Source organism: Phacochoerus africanus, chromosome 11 (assembly GCF_016906955.1).
Source record: "Phacochoerus africanus isolate WHEZ1 chromosome 11, ROS_Pafr_v1, whole genome shotgun sequence".
NCBI lineage: Eukaryota > Metazoa > Chordata > Mammalia > Artiodactyla > Suidae > Phacochoerus > Phacochoerus africanus.
In genome coordinates this window covers 38,122,257-38,141,853 of record NC_062554.1, presented here as the reverse complement: position 1 = coordinate 38,141,853, position 19,597 = coordinate 38,122,257, and the positions used below count along the sequence as shown (strand labels likewise).

At 40.3% G+C, this 19,597-nt stretch overlaps 1 protein-coding gene across 1 annotated transcript in view; it reads left to right on the top strand.

Annotated features, from left to right (window-relative positions):
• Positions 1-17,308, top strand: part of ARHGAP20 (Rho GTPase activating protein 20) — a 112,060-nt gene extending 94,752 nt beyond the window's left edge. The window contains exons 10-15 of the mRNA XM_047753382.1: positions 244-422; positions 1,791-1,952; positions 6,597-6,706; positions 8,638-8,827; positions 10,488-10,602; positions 11,664-17,308. Of these exons, the coding sequence (XP_047609338.1) occupies positions 244-422; positions 1,791-1,952; positions 6,597-6,706; positions 8,638-8,827; positions 10,488-10,602; positions 11,664-13,489 (2,582 nt within the window). The 3' untranslated portion in view covers positions 13,490-17,308. The remainder of the gene's footprint in view (positions 1-243; positions 423-1,790; positions 1,953-6,596; positions 6,707-8,637; positions 8,828-10,487; positions 10,603-11,663) is intronic.
• The last annotated feature ends 2,289 nt before the right edge of the window (positions 17,309-19,597 follow it).

The following is a 19,597-nucleotide window of genomic DNA, read 5'->3' as shown; positions in this document are numbered from 1 at the left end:
TCTGATTCGACCCCTGGCCTAGGAACTTCTGTATGCTATGGGTGTGGCTCTAAAAAAAAAAAACTCAACTAAATAGACTAGTGATGTCCTCAAAGTGGGTAGGAGAATAACCCAAATGTTTGATCCTTCTTTAATTTATAAAATATTGAGCCATAGTAATGAACATACTATAAAAATGGAAACTGTAGAAATAAGACTAAGTTAATTCAGTCATTTTTCCTAATAATCTCACTTCTTCCTCAGATTCAGGTCAGAAGACATTTAAAAGGAGAAGATCCATCATAAACTGGACCTTTTGGCGGGGTTCTAGCACTCAGGTGGATACCTTGCCCGTGTCACCAACATCTCCAGTGCCAGGTCAGCTGTTCGGGACTTCTCTGCAGAATATTTGTGAGAACGACAATCTGCCCAGACCTGTCTTGGTGAGTCTCATTTTGGCCTGTAACACTAATAGGAAAGGAGGTTTGGGAAAGGAGAGCTCTGAGAGGTAAATCCAGCCCCCAATGGGAAAAGTATAGGCACCCCTGGCTTTGGCTGAGAACCTTTATTATTACTTCAAAGAGTGAAAATCTGATTGAGCTATTGCAGAGTCATAAGACAGACATAATAGGGACAGGTGACCTAGGCTACTGCTTTCAGGAAGGAGCACATGAACCTGTTCAGGTCAATCAGAATCTGCTCTCCAGGCAGATAATCCACACTAGGTCTCAACAGTTCCCTCACATCCTTTCTTGAACCCAGTGTTGTTCAGAAACTCGTTTAATCACTTTAGCAGCAGAGACTAAATCTTCTATTTTTTTATACATGTGTTTCATTTGTAGTCCAAGTCTTTAAGTATAAAGATACATTCTCTGGCAGTTAGTTACCTTTTGTGTGTAGATGAGATCAGATGAAAGCCACTGAGGAAATATGGTCCCCAGTTCATATAGTAAATGATCACTGTTAAGCAACATTTATTGAGTGTCCCGTATCCTCCAAGCACTATGCTAGATGCCTGGAACTTTATCCTATATTGTGCATCTATAAGCACCAGACACTAGTCTAGCCATTTTATCGCTTATCATTCACAACAGATTTAGAGGGCAGCTATCATCATCATCACCATCATTCTTGCTTTACAAATTAAAGAATAAGACTCTCAAGTCTACTGAAGGTCACGCAGCAAATATGTGCCATAGCTTATGTTTCCGAGCCCGTGGGTTGCTTGTCTCCAATACCCATTCTCTCTACATGGCAAGCAAAGGACACAAAGCTGGAAAGAAAGCAAAACGAAAGACTGATCAGAATGGAATGGAATGAAGGAAGCTCCCTGGAGGAGATGATTTTAGAGGCTGATTTTAAAGAAGGAAATAAATGCAGGAAGTAGGATGAAGTGTAAAGTCACACGAGAAGAAAGCTAAGCAAGTGGAGAATGAATTTGGCAAGAACGTTTCCATATCTGGGGGAAAGAGTCCGTATTAGGGAATAGCAGGGAAAGAGTAGTGAGGTAGGAGAGAGACAGGTTAATAGGTGAAGTGACTATTGGTTCACTGAAAAAAGACAGTCTCATGAAAGTGTTTAAAGTAAAATGTTTTAGACCTTGAATAGAGCGAGAGTAAATAGGACAAAAGAGATGTAAAGATACTGAGAAGCAAGTTGACTTCATCCTCTAAGGGGCCACTCACCCCAACCCTTCAGTGCTTTCCCCGGGTGCACCCGAGTCCCTGGCAGCTGGAGAGGACAGGTGTACGTTCCGGTGCTTTTTATGCATGAAGTGTCATTTTGGTTTTTTTGCCTTTACTTCCCCATAGGATATGCTTTCCCTTCTTAATCAGAAAGGACCCCTCACAAAAGGCATCTTTAGACAGTCAGCTAATGTGAAATCCTGCAGAGAGCTGAAAGAGAAACTGAATTCCGGAGTTGAAGTACAACTAGACTGTGAATCTATTTTCGTGATAGCATCTGTCTTAAAGGTAGGGAAAATTCTCCCTTTTATCCACCCATAGCTCTGGAGAAAGACAACTTGGTTTCTCTTATTATAACAGTATTCCCATCTGCAAAGGACCATAGTAGAATTAGAATCAGGTGTTCCTGCTGTGGTGCAGTGGGTTAAGAATCCAACTGCAAAGGTATGGGTTCAATCCCTGGCCGGGCACAGTGGATTACATGATCCGGCATTGCCGCACAGTGGCGTAGTTCACAGCTGTGGCTGGGATTCAGTCCCTGGCCTGGGAATTTCCATATACCATGCGTGCAGCCATTACAAAAAAAAAAAAAAAAATCTAAAAAAAGTGTTAAAACACTTCACAAAATTCCATTGGCCTTTAAAAGCCACAGCTAATGATGTGGCATGTCAGATGTGCTTTTTAAAATTTTTCCTCCCACACCACTCACCTCATGTTCAGGTCTGCCAGCCCACGCAAAGGAAAAAAAAAAATTAAATTAAATAAAAATATAAAATAATCCTAATACACCAGCATCTTTACCAGAATAAACATCCTGATTATAATGACTTCCTCACAGTCTCACTATCTTCCTAATAAGGGCACATTTTTCAAAAACAAACTTTTATGAAACTTTGAAACAGCTGACCATAATAAACAAACATTTGCCTGAAAATGGGGGGGGGGGCAGGGGGGACTGCTCACTGAGACCACTGAAAATTCCATTCATTGATACAGTCATTGCCTAATGCCTTTTAAAAGTAAAAGTGGAGTCAGAATGACTCTGACATCCAGTCCGACTTTTATGAAACCCTTACTGCATGTGGCACTCTTCATGATTCTTAATCTTCATCCCACAGGTATCTGGTATGTCACGGCAGGCTACTCTGCTGCAAGCATTTTTGCTGCAAACATTTTTACCGCATAACTAATTGGCCATTGGGCAATTTTGCCATAAAAAAGCAACTGATTGACAGTTTGGTTTGACATATACAGTTTAAAAATCATGACAGATGATGATTTGTCCCAAGTGTTGGTTTTGTATTTTGAGCCACACTACACTGAAGGAGAAAGAGTCAAAGGGCCTTAATAGTATAGAGCAAACCCATATTTCCCCTAGAACTTTGGAACGTTCATCAGTGGGCAAATGACAGGACCCAAGAACAAACAACAGTGTGGAAGGCTTTCTCAAAAACTCGGGCACAAATATGAATCCTCGTATTTGGAACCTGATGCCTCTCTTAGTGAAGGAAGATATTTAGCAAATAAGAAAAAGTGTGATACTGGGCAAGACTAATCAACAAGCAAAGGAAACAAAGTATAAAATACTGTGAATGAAAGACATGGAAGACAGGTGCCTAAGTACAACCCACAAAATAATATCAGTTAATTGCAGTATTGCCATGAATCTACACATATTTTAAATGCATTCAAATATTTTATATTTTGCAATAAAATATTTTTACTTTTGTTATTCTCAGGTTTCAGTATGTTCTCTTCCATATCCCTCATTTACTTTTTATTTTATCTTTTATGGCAGAATTGCCTTGCAGGCAGTTTGTTATGGAAAAGCGTTTGTAGCAAAAATGCTTGTGTCAAAGATGTCCATGGCAAATAAGATTACTTATGGCAAAAAACCTAGAACCCCTGCTGTGATTGCTTAAATCACATTCATAGTTGAGTTAGACTTCTTCTAAAATGTTTTCCTCCCCACATTCTTGATAACATCCTACATTTTGGGAAAACCTAGAGTCAAAATCAGCTTTTAGCAGAGCTTTTGACCCCAGCAATGGCTTCTGCAGACCAACATCTGTCTCCAGTCTCCCATCCGGGTTGGAATAGAGCCAGGGGTACAGACAAGAGCTAGGGGTACAGTCAAGGCCCCAGCCTGCATCCCAGGGCTTGGAGCATAACAACCAAATTAAGGAAAACATGGTAAAGACGCTTGCATATCCCTACTCCTGATCAATGGCTTACAGAATCATACCTTATAACTTAACTAAACAGGTATCTCTTGGTTAAAGGGCCATGTCTACTCTTAAACAACCTCAGCCATAGACTCTCACAATAAAGTATCACTCAAAAAAAAAAAAACTGGAGAATTGGAGCTGTGATACCTAGTCTATGTTATACAACGTTTGTGACTACCCTTCAAATCCTGGAGTACAATAAAGTTATGTATGGTGTTCTTGGCCAGATATATGTCATGTGTGCAGATGTACGCAAGATGAATTTTTGTGTCTTACCATGTAATTAGCCTTTCTCTCATCTCTTAATTTAAGAAGTTAAAGCCTGTGTTTTAGAAAATTTTCCTTATTATGCTACTTTTCATAGCACTACACTTCTTAAAACTTTGTGCTAAATTGTTAAGGAATACCATAAAGAAGTATGGTTCTAGAAGAGTTAAACTGTACTTCAACTTGAAGAAATAATACTTGTCCAGGAGTAAACAGAAGACAAAAAAGAATCCAAATGATTGAAAAGTCTGGTTAGATGGGATCCGATTTATTAAAGTTTTATAATCATGTAAATGGGTTTTACTCTGATTTCTTCCAAGTGGTTGCAAGAAAGGAGATACTTTTTGCCAGAAGTTTTTTGAGCTTTTGTTTTGTTTTGTTTTGTTTTTGTGACTATTTGGAAGTGGTACTTAAGTTTTCCTTTAATTTTTTTTTATGTATGCTGGTTTTGCTTAAATATAAACTTAACCCTTAAAACTGTAATGGAAGAAAATTGCTTGAGGAAAAGTTCATTTTTAATCCTGTAGGAATCTCATTTGAAATTAATTTAGGAGTTCTGCTGATGGCCTGGGTTCTGGTTCTGGAAGGGAGGAACTTTCCGTTGAGTGCAATGAGTTGGTGATTGTAATTCAGAACCAGCTCTCACATCCTTTCTCAGCTGTGGTGGTAGTTGTTATTTCGTAACTTGTTATTCCAGCTGTGGAGAGTTCATTGAGATGTTAGGAGTTATTATCTTTCAAGTGTAGGTTTTAAGATTTAATGATGTTTTTCTTCAAGACAGATCATAAGTATGTTTTCCACTGAGATTTAAAAAGAGAGCTATTGTCAATGCCCCACTTTGAAACACCAAATTTTGGCTCTTCTGAATCTGACTTTTAGAGTAGGTGCAGCAACTAAAATTAGTTTGAAATTATGAAAATTTGATAGCTGTACCCAAAAAGAGGTAACTTTTATGATGACACATCTGAATCACAAGTATCCCGGTACATGTCTACTGGAAAATATAATAGAGTTTAGAAAGACTTTGAATCAATCATCTTCCTACTTGTTAACCACTCTAAAAAAAAAAGAAATTGTATGATGATAGGCGACATGTCTACAAAGAGGTTTTAAAAATCATCTTAGAATCTCAGTTACAATTAGTTGACCTTCCATTGTCCCTCACTAATATTTGGCCATGTGACAAACAGCAACAGTTCGGGAATGACCTCTACAATGTCTGAGCCTGTGCTTGGCACTGAGGTGTATAAGGTAGAAGGTGAGGCTGGGACCCTGGCCTGAGAGCTGATAAGCTGGGGGAGAACATGCTAACCTAATCACTGCCTGCAGCCTCCGACACATAAGCACCAAGTTGTGTATTGCCTTTCGTAAGGCACACAGGTAAAATAGCTGATTTGATTTAACAGCTAAAATTATTCAAGTGCAGACTTTCACCTTTCCCCCCAGTATAAGTAAGAACGTGCAAGAGGACAGTCAACTGTGGGTACAATGCTTAGAAATGAAACAGAGTTTTCTCTGCCTGAAGTTTACTCAGGTAGAGATCAGACTTTGCAGGCTTGGCTTATTAGTACCCTGCTGAAAGCACGAGAGAGAACAGGTCTAGCCCAGAAAGGATCATAGGACCAGAACCAAATTTAGTTTATTTATTAGCTTTTTTTTTTTAACATATGTCCAACAATGAACTCCCTTGGTTCTATCCTGCTTGTGTCATCATCTGGTTTCTCCACACCCAGACCTGCAGAAAAAGGTCTCAGCAGAAAAGGGTCTTGAAGGCCAGAAACCTGGGACATGTTACTCAGTGTACTTTAGGCATCAGGATGGTGTCCAGGCTTCCAGAGCCAATAACGTGGCATGCTTCCCCTCCCCCACCCCCAATCTGCAAGAGCCCTTCTGTGCGGAATATGGGGAGAAACTACCTCTGAACAGAGTTCTTCAGGGATGCCCCTGGGATATAAAGTTCTAAGATAACAGGGACTTCGTTTCATTTACTGCTCTGTCCCTAGCACCTCAAATGGTGCCTGGCACAGATAAATAACTATGTGTAGGATGACTGGGTGACTGATTACCACATTATGACTCTTGCAAATATATTCATCCATTTCTTTTAACTAGTGATTTGAGAAGGGAAATTAAAAGGATTTAGGATGGTTCGCCCAACCCTGCCATGTTATGCAGGTTTGCCGAAACGTACACAAACAAGGTTTCAGCCTGAACAGGTTGTCCTTTATCACTAGTCCCGACTCCAGTTTCCCTCTGGTCTTTGTTAGAAGAAAATTAAAGTGTATGTTTGTATGTGTGCCCATCATTGGAAGGTTGGCACAGAGCGCTGTGTATTCTTGAGAAGGGAGACCTTAACTGAACTTTCCAATAAAGTGTCTTTCTAATTTCTTCAGTATGAGAATAATAATTTAAAATATTTCTTTTTCTCCCTATGAAGGATTTTCTACGAAATATCCCAGGAAGTATTTTTTCATCAGATCTCTATGATCATTGGGTCTGTGTCATGGATCAAGAAAATGATGAAGAGAAAATAAATGCAGTTCAAAGGTAATTATTCTGATTTGGTAATTTCTCAAAAATGCTTCTTAAAGAACTCGTATTTTCTAAGCTTGTCTATTAATATAATAGTGATGATCGAAGTCACACCCATGGGAACCAGTTTAAAAATAGATTCATACTCACTACTATCATGGCTGTTATTCTTTTCCCTAATGTTACTGACATGGAACTTGACCACTGTACACCTACCGTATCATCCGAAGCTGGTAGGAGCTACAAACTATTAGACCTAATTATGATCTTAGTTTTGGTAAATAGTCAACTAACCAGACAATTCTCTATACACTTCATTTAGCAAATGAATTCATACAGAGAAAATTCCTTCCCTTCAAGGAGCTCACAGTCTAGTAGAATAGATGGATAAAACCAAGAATTACAATGTAGTGTATTCAGTGCTATGTGGAGAAGGGTCTGTGGAAATACTTCAGAGGGACAAGTGTCAAAGAAAAAGGAAGTTGCAAAGTCACAAAGAATGCACTGTCTATACTCGTGCAAAGAGAAGTCTCTGGCAGATCCTGCCACCCCCATTGAGTATTTCCTGCATTATAACAGAATAGGGAAGAAGTAAGTGTCCATTAACAAAAAGCAGTATTTCCAGTTCTGTGAAAACCCAAGAATCCCAGTATCATTCATTTGCATATGCTTGTTTAGTACAGTTTTTCTTGAGCAGCTTTCAAATACAGATTATTATCTCTATATTGCTGCTGATAGATACCTTTGATTAGTAGAAGAACACAGTGTAACTCTGGAAGACCAGAATCAAAGCCATGTAACAAAACACCGTCTCTGCTTCCATTGCAGTTGATTTCCAAACTTTGCAGAAATGGTGAACATCAGATTCTGTATTCAGTTGCTCATTTATAGTCTATAAACCATTAAATGATAAATTTAAGAGGGTAAAATGAAGGTTTTCATACAAATATAAAATGAACACATGTGAAAGATTGTATTTAAAACATTAATTAATGAGAGAATTAGCAAAATGTTATTTCCAGTTTAAAGGAGACTTCAAGCTACCACTTCAAAAATGCTGAAATGAATTTACAAATAGATGTAAAAACTGGCTTTTTCTACTAGGACATGGAAGGCAGGGGGTGTGCAAATAAGTCATTGTCTCTACCAGTCAGAACTGTCAAGTCGATAGACAAGTGTTAAGTGCATTGCTATCAGGAATCTACAGTTTTGACTTGTAAAATAACTCAAAGGTTTCCGGTCCTCATAGAATCAGATACCCCAAAAGAGTACGCTAGACAATGCCTTGATTTTCATTGAAGACATTCAGTAATCTTTTGGTCCATTTTGATGTCTTCCGTAATTTGTCCCTACAAAACTATACGCATTTTCTTCCTCAGGTTACAAACTCTTGTTGGAAAAGAGCAATACCATAAATATCAACATATATGTTTTCTGTATGGTAGTAAAAAAAATCATCTTTCATGAATGATAATTTAAAAAATCCCTTAGCCATTCCAAAATAAGACCAGTAGGAAAAATACTATTTAAAGTTTGACTTATATGTGAGCACGTTAAATGTAATTTGTGTTTAATTCCATCAAAAAGCTTTGAGGGAGAGGGGGGTTGGTTGAGAATATTCTGGAATGTTACAGGATTTGCCTAAGACACACTGTACAAGTTTCAGATAAATTTTTTAGGCAGCATTTTTTTATGAACCATTTTTCTTTCTGCATTCTTTTACATTTCCATTGGGTTGGGAGGACAGGGCACAGAATAAGGAAATAAATCCCCAGCGCCCGCTTTCTCGCCTCTGTCCTCTCTCAGCATGCACGATGTTAATGGACACACCCGCACCTCTGAACTTGTTCCTGCCTTGCGTGGTTCTCCACGCAAAGCAAGCAATGCTTGTCTATACAAGTTTTCTATGAAATGTTTCCTTACAGAGTACATTTTTCTGTCTTTAGGCTATTAGACCAACTTCCGAGAGCCAATGTTACTCTCCTGAGATATCTTTTTGGTGTTTTACACAACATTGAGCAGCAGTCCTCATCCAATCAGATGACTGCATTTAATTTAGCGGTGTGCATTGCTCCGAGCATTCTTTGTCCTCCTGCTTCGGCCAGCCCAGAACAAGAAGGCGAATTTACAAAAAAGGTAATGAAGTTTTTCATTTTTATGCCCTGGGGGACCAAGTCCCCATTTTGAATGTAAAATTCAGGGTATTAATTCTGAAAGACATTTTATTAAATAACTGAAGTACATCTCCTTATAAATTTGAGTACAATGAGTGTTTTATCCTACCCTGGTAGACTATAGAAACATTATTTCTTTTTTCTTTTTTCTTTTTTTTTTTTCACTTTTTAGGGCCACACCTGAGGCATATGGAAAGTTCCAGGCTAGAAGTTGAATCAGCCTATACCATAGCCATAGCAACGCAGGATCCGAGCCTGGTCTGCAACCTACACCACAGCTCACAGCAACACCAGATCCTTAACCTACTGACTGAGGCCAGGGAACGAACCCAAATCCTCATGGGTACCAGTCAGGTTTGTAACCCGCTGAGCCACAATAGAAACTCCCTAGAAAGATGATTTCTTGGGCAAAAAAGTGAAAGCAGAGAATTCCTGTTGTGGTTCATCAGGTTAAGAACCTGACATAGTGTCCATGAGGACGCAGCTTCAATCCCTGACCTCAGTCGGTGTGTTAAGGATCTGGTTGTGGCTATGGCTGTGGAGTAGGCCTACAGCTGCAGCTCTGATTTCCCCTTCCTAGCTGTGGAAGTTCCATATGCCACAGGTGCAGTGGTAACAAAAGGAAGAAAAAAAAAAGTGATAGCAGTTGGGTTCCTTCTCTTTTCCTTTTAAGAAGATGTAACAACCATGGCTGACTTAAACCACAGAGGATAAGAAAGCAGTTGATAGGACTTTAAAAAGAAATAAGGATTTTGGAATTCAGCAGGGCAAGGTTGAATTCTCAGCCTTACCACTTGCCAGATGTACAGTCTTGAGCAGGGTTACTTACATTGATCCAGTTTCCTCACCAAAAAAGAAGAGCTGGTGATAACACCTAGGTCATACAGTAGTTACTTGAAATCACACTCCCGTGGTGCCTGGTGGTTAGGAAAGGGGTTAGGATTTTGGTCTACCTTGTTCGCAACATTCTGCCTGCTCCTTTGCCTCAACTCTTGAGAGAAAAAAAAACAAAAACAAAAAAAACAACAACAACTATGTAGAGGTTCCAGTGTATCTCAGTGGAGGCACAAAGCTCCTTAGTAAAAGTCTTACCTCTTCCCCAGCACGTCCTGTTAGGAAGCCTAAGGGAAGGAAATGCACAGGAAGAGCCTCATCAGGCACAATGCAAGCTGTGTCTCTCTTCACAATAAATCCACAGAGGATACCCACTTCCCACACTTATGATACCTGCCTCTTACAGAAGAAATAAATATAGGCTTAATCTAATGCAGTTTCATGAATTTTAATGAGAAAGTATGTTTCTTCGCTCCAAAGGCCTTATGGAAAATATTTTAAATTACCCTAATTTTAAAGACAGAACTATTGGTATAAAAATGTTAGCATTAAGCCAAGGCTGCAAATAATAACTTTAGTCCACTAATTAAATTAATTTCTATACTCAACCTACTCTTGAAAATATCATAATTTTTTAGAGGAATCGATTTTGTATACTTTTAATGCAGACATGAATTTTTCTCAGGATTCCTTTGCATTTTTGTTACAGTCGGGATTCATGTATGAAATTGATTTACAGCTGTGCTCTATGAGAAGTAGCACTTCATTAGTGTCCTTTTTTTGTACAGATTTCTCTGCTTATACAATTTCTGATTGAAAATTGCTGTAGGATATTTGGAGAAGAAATCACTTCCCTCCTGGGAGAAGTTTCAGTGAGACGCGATCCTAGAGAGAACGCCTCAGGTACCGTGAATGATTGGACTGTTGTCCGTGTAGCAGCTGGGACAGTGGTCACCCTGGCGCACAGCAGCTCAGGTGCAGGGAGCCTCTCACCTGGGTCAGTGGGCAGGCAGCCCGAGCTTCTCGCTTGGAAGCTCTGCCAGGTCAGGGTGTGTTAAGGCGGCGCAGGGTTAAGAAATGTATAAGCGAGGTCCCAAACACCAAGAAGTTGTTAGTGGCAGCATTGCATGGTATGATGTTTGTAACCTTTTTTATATGAAACTTCACAAGGAACCCCAACGTATAGGACAGAACTGCTGTGGTTGAAACTGGAGTAGAAGGCCCAGGGGCAGTAGAGGCAGCCCTGGTTTTTTTCCTCCTCACTTTCCTCCTGGAGGTCACCGAGACCTCTCAGAACTGCAGAACACGGGGGTAGAAGGTGGTGAGGACAGGGGGCATTAAAGACAGTCATCCTTCCAGATTGTGAATTCCCGTACCAGCAGTTACGAGTTACGCTGTCTTTGGCCAGTCGTTCTGTGCCACTGAACATAATATCATCATCTATAAATATGGATCACCATAATATCTAGCTGTTGGGGTTATAGTAAAGATTAAGCAAAGCAATGCATATTAAAGAACTTTGGCAAAGAGAAATTGATACGGTTCGTAAATGGCTTCTCTGAGACCAGAGTTAATTATGTATATCCACCAGCTAGTCTGTCAAAAGAACAGACTCTTATTTAGACTGTGTATATCTGGCATTAATTCCTTCCTATATTTTTACGGATTCTTGGTATTATGACACGTCCTCATGGCTTTGAGGAAATCTTACTTAAGGAAAGCCCCTTACTTCAGGAAATAAAGTCAATCAAATATACTCCAACAATTTATTTTTAATTCTGCACTTGCGACTGGGAAGATTGTGAAAGATCCTTTCTCTCGAGAGAGTAGGGATTTAAACAGTGTACGTGGAAACAGAAGTAACTAAGCATCAGCACAGTCGGCGTCTTTTACTCTTTTTATTTTTAAGGCGGCGTGCATTCGCGGTAAGTAAAAACGTTAATCATGGTTTGCTTTTCCGACAGATACCTCTTGCTTCCAGCTGAACGACTCCTCCTATGACAGCTTGGAAAACGAGCTGAATGAGGATGTTGATGCTCCGTGCAGCGACCTGGTGAAGAACCTTGGCCAGGGTAGCCGAAGCATGGACTCCGTGCTGACCCTCAGTGACTATGACCTCGACCAGCCTGAGGGGGAAGGCCTCTTAGCCCTGGGCGACTTTGACTTAGAGCGTTCTAAAGATGGAGACATCCGAGTGGAGCAGCCTCTCGAATCCAAGCCCGTGACTGTGGTAGTGTACACGAGGGTCCCACGGCAGGATCCTGCCGGGGCCCCCGCCGGCCTGAGCACGCCCAGCCTCCCGTCCACTGCCCCAGGTGCTCCAAAGGGCCTGAGGCGACAACGGCGCTGCTCGGAGCCCAGCATTGACTATCTAGACTCAAAGCTTTCCTATCTCAGGGAGTTTTATCAGAAAAAGCTGCGCAAGTCCAGCTGTGATGCAATTCTCTCAAAAAAAGATGAGAACCACGTGAATCAGAATCGACCCCTCCAGGAAGAGGGTGAGACACATTTTAAACCAAGTTTAGTCACAGGCACTAATACCAAGAAGAATGCCACTAATAAAAATATTAAGAAGAAAAGCTTGTCCGATCATGAAGGAAATCACATGAAACTTTTTCCTAAATCCAAGCCCGTGGCCATCTCCGTGGCATCTTATAGTCACATCTCCTCCTCATGCGATCATCCCAGGGACCAGCCCTTTAATACAGATACATCTGGCTACTCCCCGCCGCACACAGCAGATGCCCTCAAGAGTTCCAGGAGGCACCGGCGCTGCTCAGAGCCCAGCATCAATGACCAGCACTGCAGACTGACCTATCTCAGGGGGATTTGTTCAAAGAAACAACACAAAGCCAGCTGTGAAGCCAGTCTCTTGCATGGAGAGGACGATTATCTCAAGCGGCACAAGTCTTTGCAAATGGAAGGGCAGAAGCTGATTAATCAGAGTTTGGTCATGGGCATCGAGGTGGGCAAGAGTAGTGCCACAAACCAAAACACTGAGAAGGTCGTACCCCCCAGGTTAAACATTTGCCCAAGGACTAGCTATTCCAGCTTGTCCTCTCCAGCCACCTCCCCGTCTGGCTCATCCGTGAGCTCCCAAGATAGTGCTTTTTCACAGATTTCTGAACACTCCGTGTTTACACCAACTGAAACTTCCTCTCCAATAGACTGCACTTTTCAGGCTCAAAGAAAAGAGGAAGAGCTCTCTTCTGACTTTAGTTACAGCCTCATTTCTGGACTCCCTGGTCCCTCCTCAGAGCAGGCCACCAGCCACCTGGCTCATACTAAGAAGGACAGTGTTGAGTGGCAGTCACAGAAGCGCTCTGTAACTCTTCACCCCAGCACGTGGTTGAGAAGTGGGCTAGCCAGTTTGAAAAACTGGTCCCTCAAAAAGAAGACAAAGGCACCCAAGCCAGAGGAACCACCTCCTCATGGTTCTGGTGTCCCAGAAGCCAGTGCAGTGCAAGAGAGCCAGAAAGACACCCCCCTAGCGGCCGCTGAAGGACTTGGAGCTATGCAGGCAGCCCAGTGTTGCAGTTCTCACCCCAGCCAGGACTCAGAGAAACATGCTAGCTCTCCATTCAGCCTGGTGGAAGATAGACTCGAGCTTTGTACGGGGTCACCCAAGGACGGAGAGAATAGTGGGCAGTATCCTTCTGGTACTCTGCCTCCTGAACCACCCTCACCCAGCTCCTTGACTGTGCATGATGGGTCCAGCCCAGACTCAGGGCCTGCAGTGGTTTATGATGTGGAGGACGAACCTTTAACCAAAGACATTCAACAGCAGTAAGACTTGATGTCTGCAAGCACACAACCTGGGCCAGTAATGGTATAAAGATAATAATTATTACATCCCCTTATCTAAAATGCCTGAGATGGGTAGCATAAGGATGATCATTGCTAATACTTAGGACAACAAAAGCATTCTCTTTATCAGACTATTTGGCAAAAAGTTTAGACTAAAATATTTTGTCACCTAAATGTTCGGGAGACTTTTCCTTACTAGAGCATGATTTGATCCATCACGCATTTTAGGAAATCCAAGCAGAAATCATCTTCTGTAGAGGAAACATGCCTTATACGGTGAGATCAGTGTCACGAGAAGGCCAGAATATCGAAAGCGAAGAACAAGAACTGTGGAGAAGAAGGAAGGGTGCAGAAAAACTATCCACATTAATAAGTAGGCAAGAAAAATTCCACTCATCAAAGCATTAGGAAGGAAAGCCTTCTGATAGCATGTGAACCTTTTCCCTGAATCCAAGCCAGTGGCCATTTCTGTGACATCTTACAGTCTGTCACCTGCCTTCGCAGGATCATTTCAGGTATCAGCCTATTGGTGCAGCTAAGTGGAAAGAACCAGAGTGATGAAGAACCAAGAGTATCATACCATAGGTTTTTTCGTTGGTTGTGTTGGTTGATTCGTTTTTCCACTAGTGTTTCCTTTCTCTGTGGCGGCTCAAGGGACACAACTCTGCAGAGCAAGGAAAAACACTAGTGGAAAAGCTAATCAGCTGGTTGTGTTGGTTGATTGGCTTTTCCATCAGTGTTTCCTTGCTCTGTGGAGGCTCGAGGGACACAACTCTGCAGAGCAAGGAAAAACACTAGTGGAAAAGCTAATCAGCTGGTTGTGTTGGTTGATTGGTTTTTCCATTAGTGTTTCCTTGCTCTCTGGGGGCTTGAGGGACAGAACTCTGCAGAGCAAGGAAAAAACGCTAGTGGAAAAACCAATCAGCTGGTTGTGTTGGTTGATTGGTTTTTCCATCAGAGTTTCCTTGCTCTCTGGGGGCTTGAGGGACAGAACTCTGCAGAGCAAGGAAAAAACACTAGTGGAAAAACCAATCAGCTGGTTGTGTTGGTTGATTGGTTTTTCCATTAGTGTTTCCTTGCTCTGAGGAGGCTTTGGGAGCAAGGAAACACTAGTGGAAAAGTGAATCAACCAACACAACCAACCAAAAAAACTATGATATGATACCCTCTTCCTCAGAGGAGACAGCAGGAAAATGGTTGTTCATTTCAGTATCCTTTCCACAGGTGCTTGAGCTAGAAACACTCTCCAGAACTGCATTTTTTCCTATTAGAAGGTGGCCTTCTGACCTCATTTGCTATCTTAGTGTGGAGGAAAAGATAGCCATAGCATGGCCAACATGTGGCCAAAGGGTGGCTCCTCTTTGCTGAAATGTTCTTCCACCCCTTGCCTCTTAGCCAGGAAAAAACGAATGGTAAACCATTCCTTTTCTAATTGTCATTTGGCACTTGAGAGAGCAGTTTTGAGGCTGGCAGGTTGTAGAGTCACAGAAGAGCCACCAGAGTGGCTGACAGGCCTTTTTTCAAATAGTCTTTGGCTTTGGATTCCTTTTCTTGCATAAGGTTTTGCATAGCTCTGCCCTAAACGATTCATGATCTAGACCCCATTGCTTTCCTTCATGTCTGTGGACATTTCTCCTCTTGCCTTGAAGGTGACACCAGGACATCTCTGGATTATCTCTATGGATTGTTGGGCTTCGCTGGCCCATGGGAAGGGACAGAGTCAGGAATACATGTGCCTCTTGCTTCACTTTAAATACTTCCAAGAAGTTGCTTAGAACCCATTTGGTCTTTTTAGTTCAACATGAGATGGACCTTTCTCCCACAAACCTATTTATTCCAAATGATTTTTCTTAGCCACCCAGAAACTTTCATGTCAAACGTTCCCTGTTGTCCTAAAGGTTGTATTTTTCATTTATAGAAAAAAGATAATGTTTCCTCTAAGACAGAAGAAGTTATTTCAGTATTAGCTACAGGTGCTACCTACCTCTAGGGAATATGGCCCTGTTTCTCCTAAGCATCATAGTTAACCTTGGACTCTGTCCACAGAGCTCCTTCATGACACTGGCCATCTCAGTCACAGGTGTAAAGTAGATTGTACCTTATAATGAACCACTCCCATATTTAGACTCCTAAGTGTCCACATGCACCTTCTGTGGTGTAATATATAAAGGCAGCAGGGATTCCCCTCACCCTTAGGGCATACTACTGTCAGAACTACAAGATGTGAATGAAGCCCTCATGGCTTGGAGTGTCTTTATAGAAGAAGTTGCTTCTCTACTTAACAAAATAACATTTCTAGCCTTTTTTCTTTCATATTGGCAAGTAGAAAATTGTCCACCCAGTTTGAAGTATAGAAGAAAAATAGATGCTGAAGTTCTTCAGTAACCACTCCTAGTCTCCGTGTTCCCTTAGATACTCCTGTACCATTTAATGTGAATAGCTAATATTGCTGTAAAGTATTAATATTGTATGATTTGAAGACAGACTACGTGTCATTTTATTGTACTCTGTCAATCTATAATATATTAGACTTATGCTTTATCTAAAATGCTTTGAGTTTGTATAATAATATATCTTGACAAATTTTACTAGCATATGTAATAGATGTGTATTTTTGTACTTGCAGAAACTGCTGCTAACTTTTAAAGTTGTTTGGTTTTCAAGGCACTGATAATGGATATGTATGAAGTCCATGCTGTCTATTAAATAAAACACCATCCTCAGAGTTTAACAGTCCCACCAGAGTAATATTGCCCTTTGTAAACTTGTTTCAGCTAATGAGCCCAATTTCTACTTAACTGCTTAATTGGAAATTTCATAAAATGTAATTAATATTGATTTGAAACTTTGAACTCTAAGTCATAGTCATGGTCAGTCTCTAGAAAAAAAAAAAAGGTTTTTTCCTTTATATTTTCCTAATCTCATTGTTTACCAAACAAGTTATGCTTTAGACACAAAGTCTTCATTTTTCTTTGTTATTATATTTATACTATGCTTCTAGAGTCAGATACATGTTTAGTCTATATTCTCATATCAAAGAACCATCAACTCAGTTTGACTGTATGAGATTTTCTTGTCTAAATTTGAACCACTCTGACCAGAGTGTCCAGTTAACCGCAGACACATCCAGACATCCAAGGATGCCTGGATCCAGATACTACAAGACATCAGTACTTCTAAAGTCATATAAAGTTATTAAATATTCTGGTTTCTCATTTTGCCTTCTCACAGTTCAAAGATGTTCACTTTATGTAAGTTTAAGCACCATTTCAAAAAGATTCAAAAAAATACCCTAACTTAATCCAGGAAAAAAGAGTGATCTGCTTTGAGCAGTAAAGACCTAAATATTTAAAAAAAAAAAAAAAACAAAAAAACAACGAAGGTAATTTTTGCTTTTAAAGAAGAGTGTTAATCTACTAAAAACATTGGATTCAATAAATTATCTCACATTGTATTTTTCTACTTTTCATGGTGTGACCTTGAATTGAAAGGGTCTAATGTATCCTTGAACCAATGGCATATTTTGTCTGTTGAAAAGAAACTAAGAATATTATGTATCTTAATCCAAATTATGGTAGTAAATGTTTAACTGATTTTTTTTCCTACCTGGTCATGTTTTAATGACTTGAAAGTCTGCAAACTGTTTATTTCAATACAAAAGAAAAAAAATTGAATAATAAAGCTGAGTAAAATTAACTTTTTTAGTGTCTATTTTTGTTACAAAGATGTCTCATAAGCCGTGTCTCCTGCTGAAAGGAAGAGCACTCCTGAATTCTGTGCTTTCTGCCCCCAAATATGAGATCCTCTGTTTCTAAGCCACCTGTGAGTATAAATCCTTCATTTGTGTTGTTTAAGAAAAAAAAAGTGAACTCCTTAAACTTCAGTTCTGCATAATGTCAGATGTGTGTTAGAACTGGCAGAAGGCTCTGGGGTATAATTTGGAAATTTTTGTTTTCAAGTTCCTAAGAAATACACGCAGGGTAGTATTAGGTGTGTATTGTTTCTTAATTTGTACAATGTGTGTTCTCATTATATAGTGTCAGAATAAATGTGCTTTTTTAGATAGTTCAAAGTGTTTTTCTAACCTATTTAATTTGTTGAGGCAAAGTTAATAGGTTTTCTTGAGTCAATTTTATGTGTTAATAGAAGATTCAGGTTTGGGAGACATTAAGGTTTAAATGCTAGTTGTTTTCATCTAGGTTTGATTTTTAGGTTACAGTAACTTGGAATTAAATTTAGAACTTATCCTACAGCCTCTTGATCTGCTATGAGGAAGAAATTAATTGGTTAAAAACCTGTACTTGTGAAGTAGGCCCATTACTCTGAGAAAGTAAAACGGATGCTATAGAGAAATACTTCATCTCTCCCAGGTCACAGGGAATATGATTGTTACTGCCTAGACTTTTCAGAAGGGAAAAAAAAAATTTATAACTTTGCCCCAAGAATGAGATGACTAAGAAGCAGAGAATCATTAAAATACACGAACCCAGAGAAGCTTACTGCTTGAAGGCACAGCAAGGGAATAGAGGGGGAGGAAAGCCATAGATGAGCTAATCCAAGAAACTGAATCACAAGGGGTTCAAGAAAAATTGAGAGAAGGGAAAGAGTATGGCTGGAGGGAGATAGCAATGTTATAAATGATATAAATGCTAGTCAGGCAGTTTAATTTGTATTGCCAGGTACTGTTCTAGACCCTAGGATACAAGATGAAAAAAAGATAGTTTCTGTCCTTGGGGACCTTAAGGGAAAAATTGGGCAATGCAGAAGAAAAGGAACAATAATGTGGGCACTCACTGTTCCTGCATGTTCTGGTGATCAGTGCATTATTTGTTTTATTTCATTTAATCCTCCCAATAGCCCTATGTGGTCGGTGCATTCAGCTAGAACCTCATTCTGACCCCAGGTTCTTTCTTTCCACCTTTTCACCTTAAAATAGGGATGATGATAATACCTCTTGCATGATAAGCAGACACAAATTACATACATAAGAACCAATCCAAATTTTACTAAGCTATGGTGTCTCAGCTAGATATCTCTAGAAAAATCATTCCATTTCAGAAATAATTTAGAAACTATGATAAACATTAAAAGAATTGGGCTGAAAATTGGCCCAGACAAAATGGTATAGACCTGGATCTCCCTGCCCCTCCTCACTAAGTATATCTGTAAATCCCAGAAATGGTACAAAGACAACCAAAGGAGGACCCTAAAAGGTGGTAAGAGAAAGGTTAATTGGTTCAGAACCCTAGGACTAGAGAAAAACACACTATCAGAGCATCTCACACGTCCCTCACCTAGTAGAAAAAGAGAACTAGGCCTGACCATTCCTAGCAGAGCAACAAATACACGTGTTCCTCCCCCTGATCAGTTGAAATCCTTCTGACACCACTGGGTAAGCCAGGAACCACCAGTGAGAGGGCTAGATGAGCCCCATTAAAAAAAGTGTCCAGGGGCAGTGTTCTTTCCTACTAGGTTTGAGACTTCCCTTCTGTACTGGGTGATACTAGAGTGGCCTGGCAACAACAGAAAGGACACTCAAAATAAGCAGCTCAGTTTTGGAAGCATCTTCACCCCAGCAGGCCTGACTCATCTTCCCCACCCTAAACACTAGAATGTCAGATGGCATGGACAGGAGGGATTCTACCACAAAAATCACTCAGCCTCAGGAGTCTCAGGGCCAAGGACAAAGAGGATTCTCTGGCAGAGGACAGATCAAAACATCACCACAAAGGCTCTGAAAATTAATCTGTCAATAGACCTGCAAAGCCTAGTAGGCCAGGGCCTATGTGCTAAAGATAAACAAGGTGACTGCCCACTAAAATAGAATATTTAAATAGGGCCCAGAGTCTCCTAACAGACAAAATGTCCAGGATACAATTGGAAATTACCTGTCACACCAAGAACCAGGAAAATCATAGCTTCAGTGAGAGTTTCACACTGATACATCAAGATGACTTTAAAATAGGCATATTAAAAATGTGTCAATGAGCAAATACAAATTATCTTGAAACAATGACAAAAGTAGAAAATTCAAAGAACTAGAAATAAAAAAGGGCCAAGTCAGAATTATACAATAACAGATTTTTTAAAA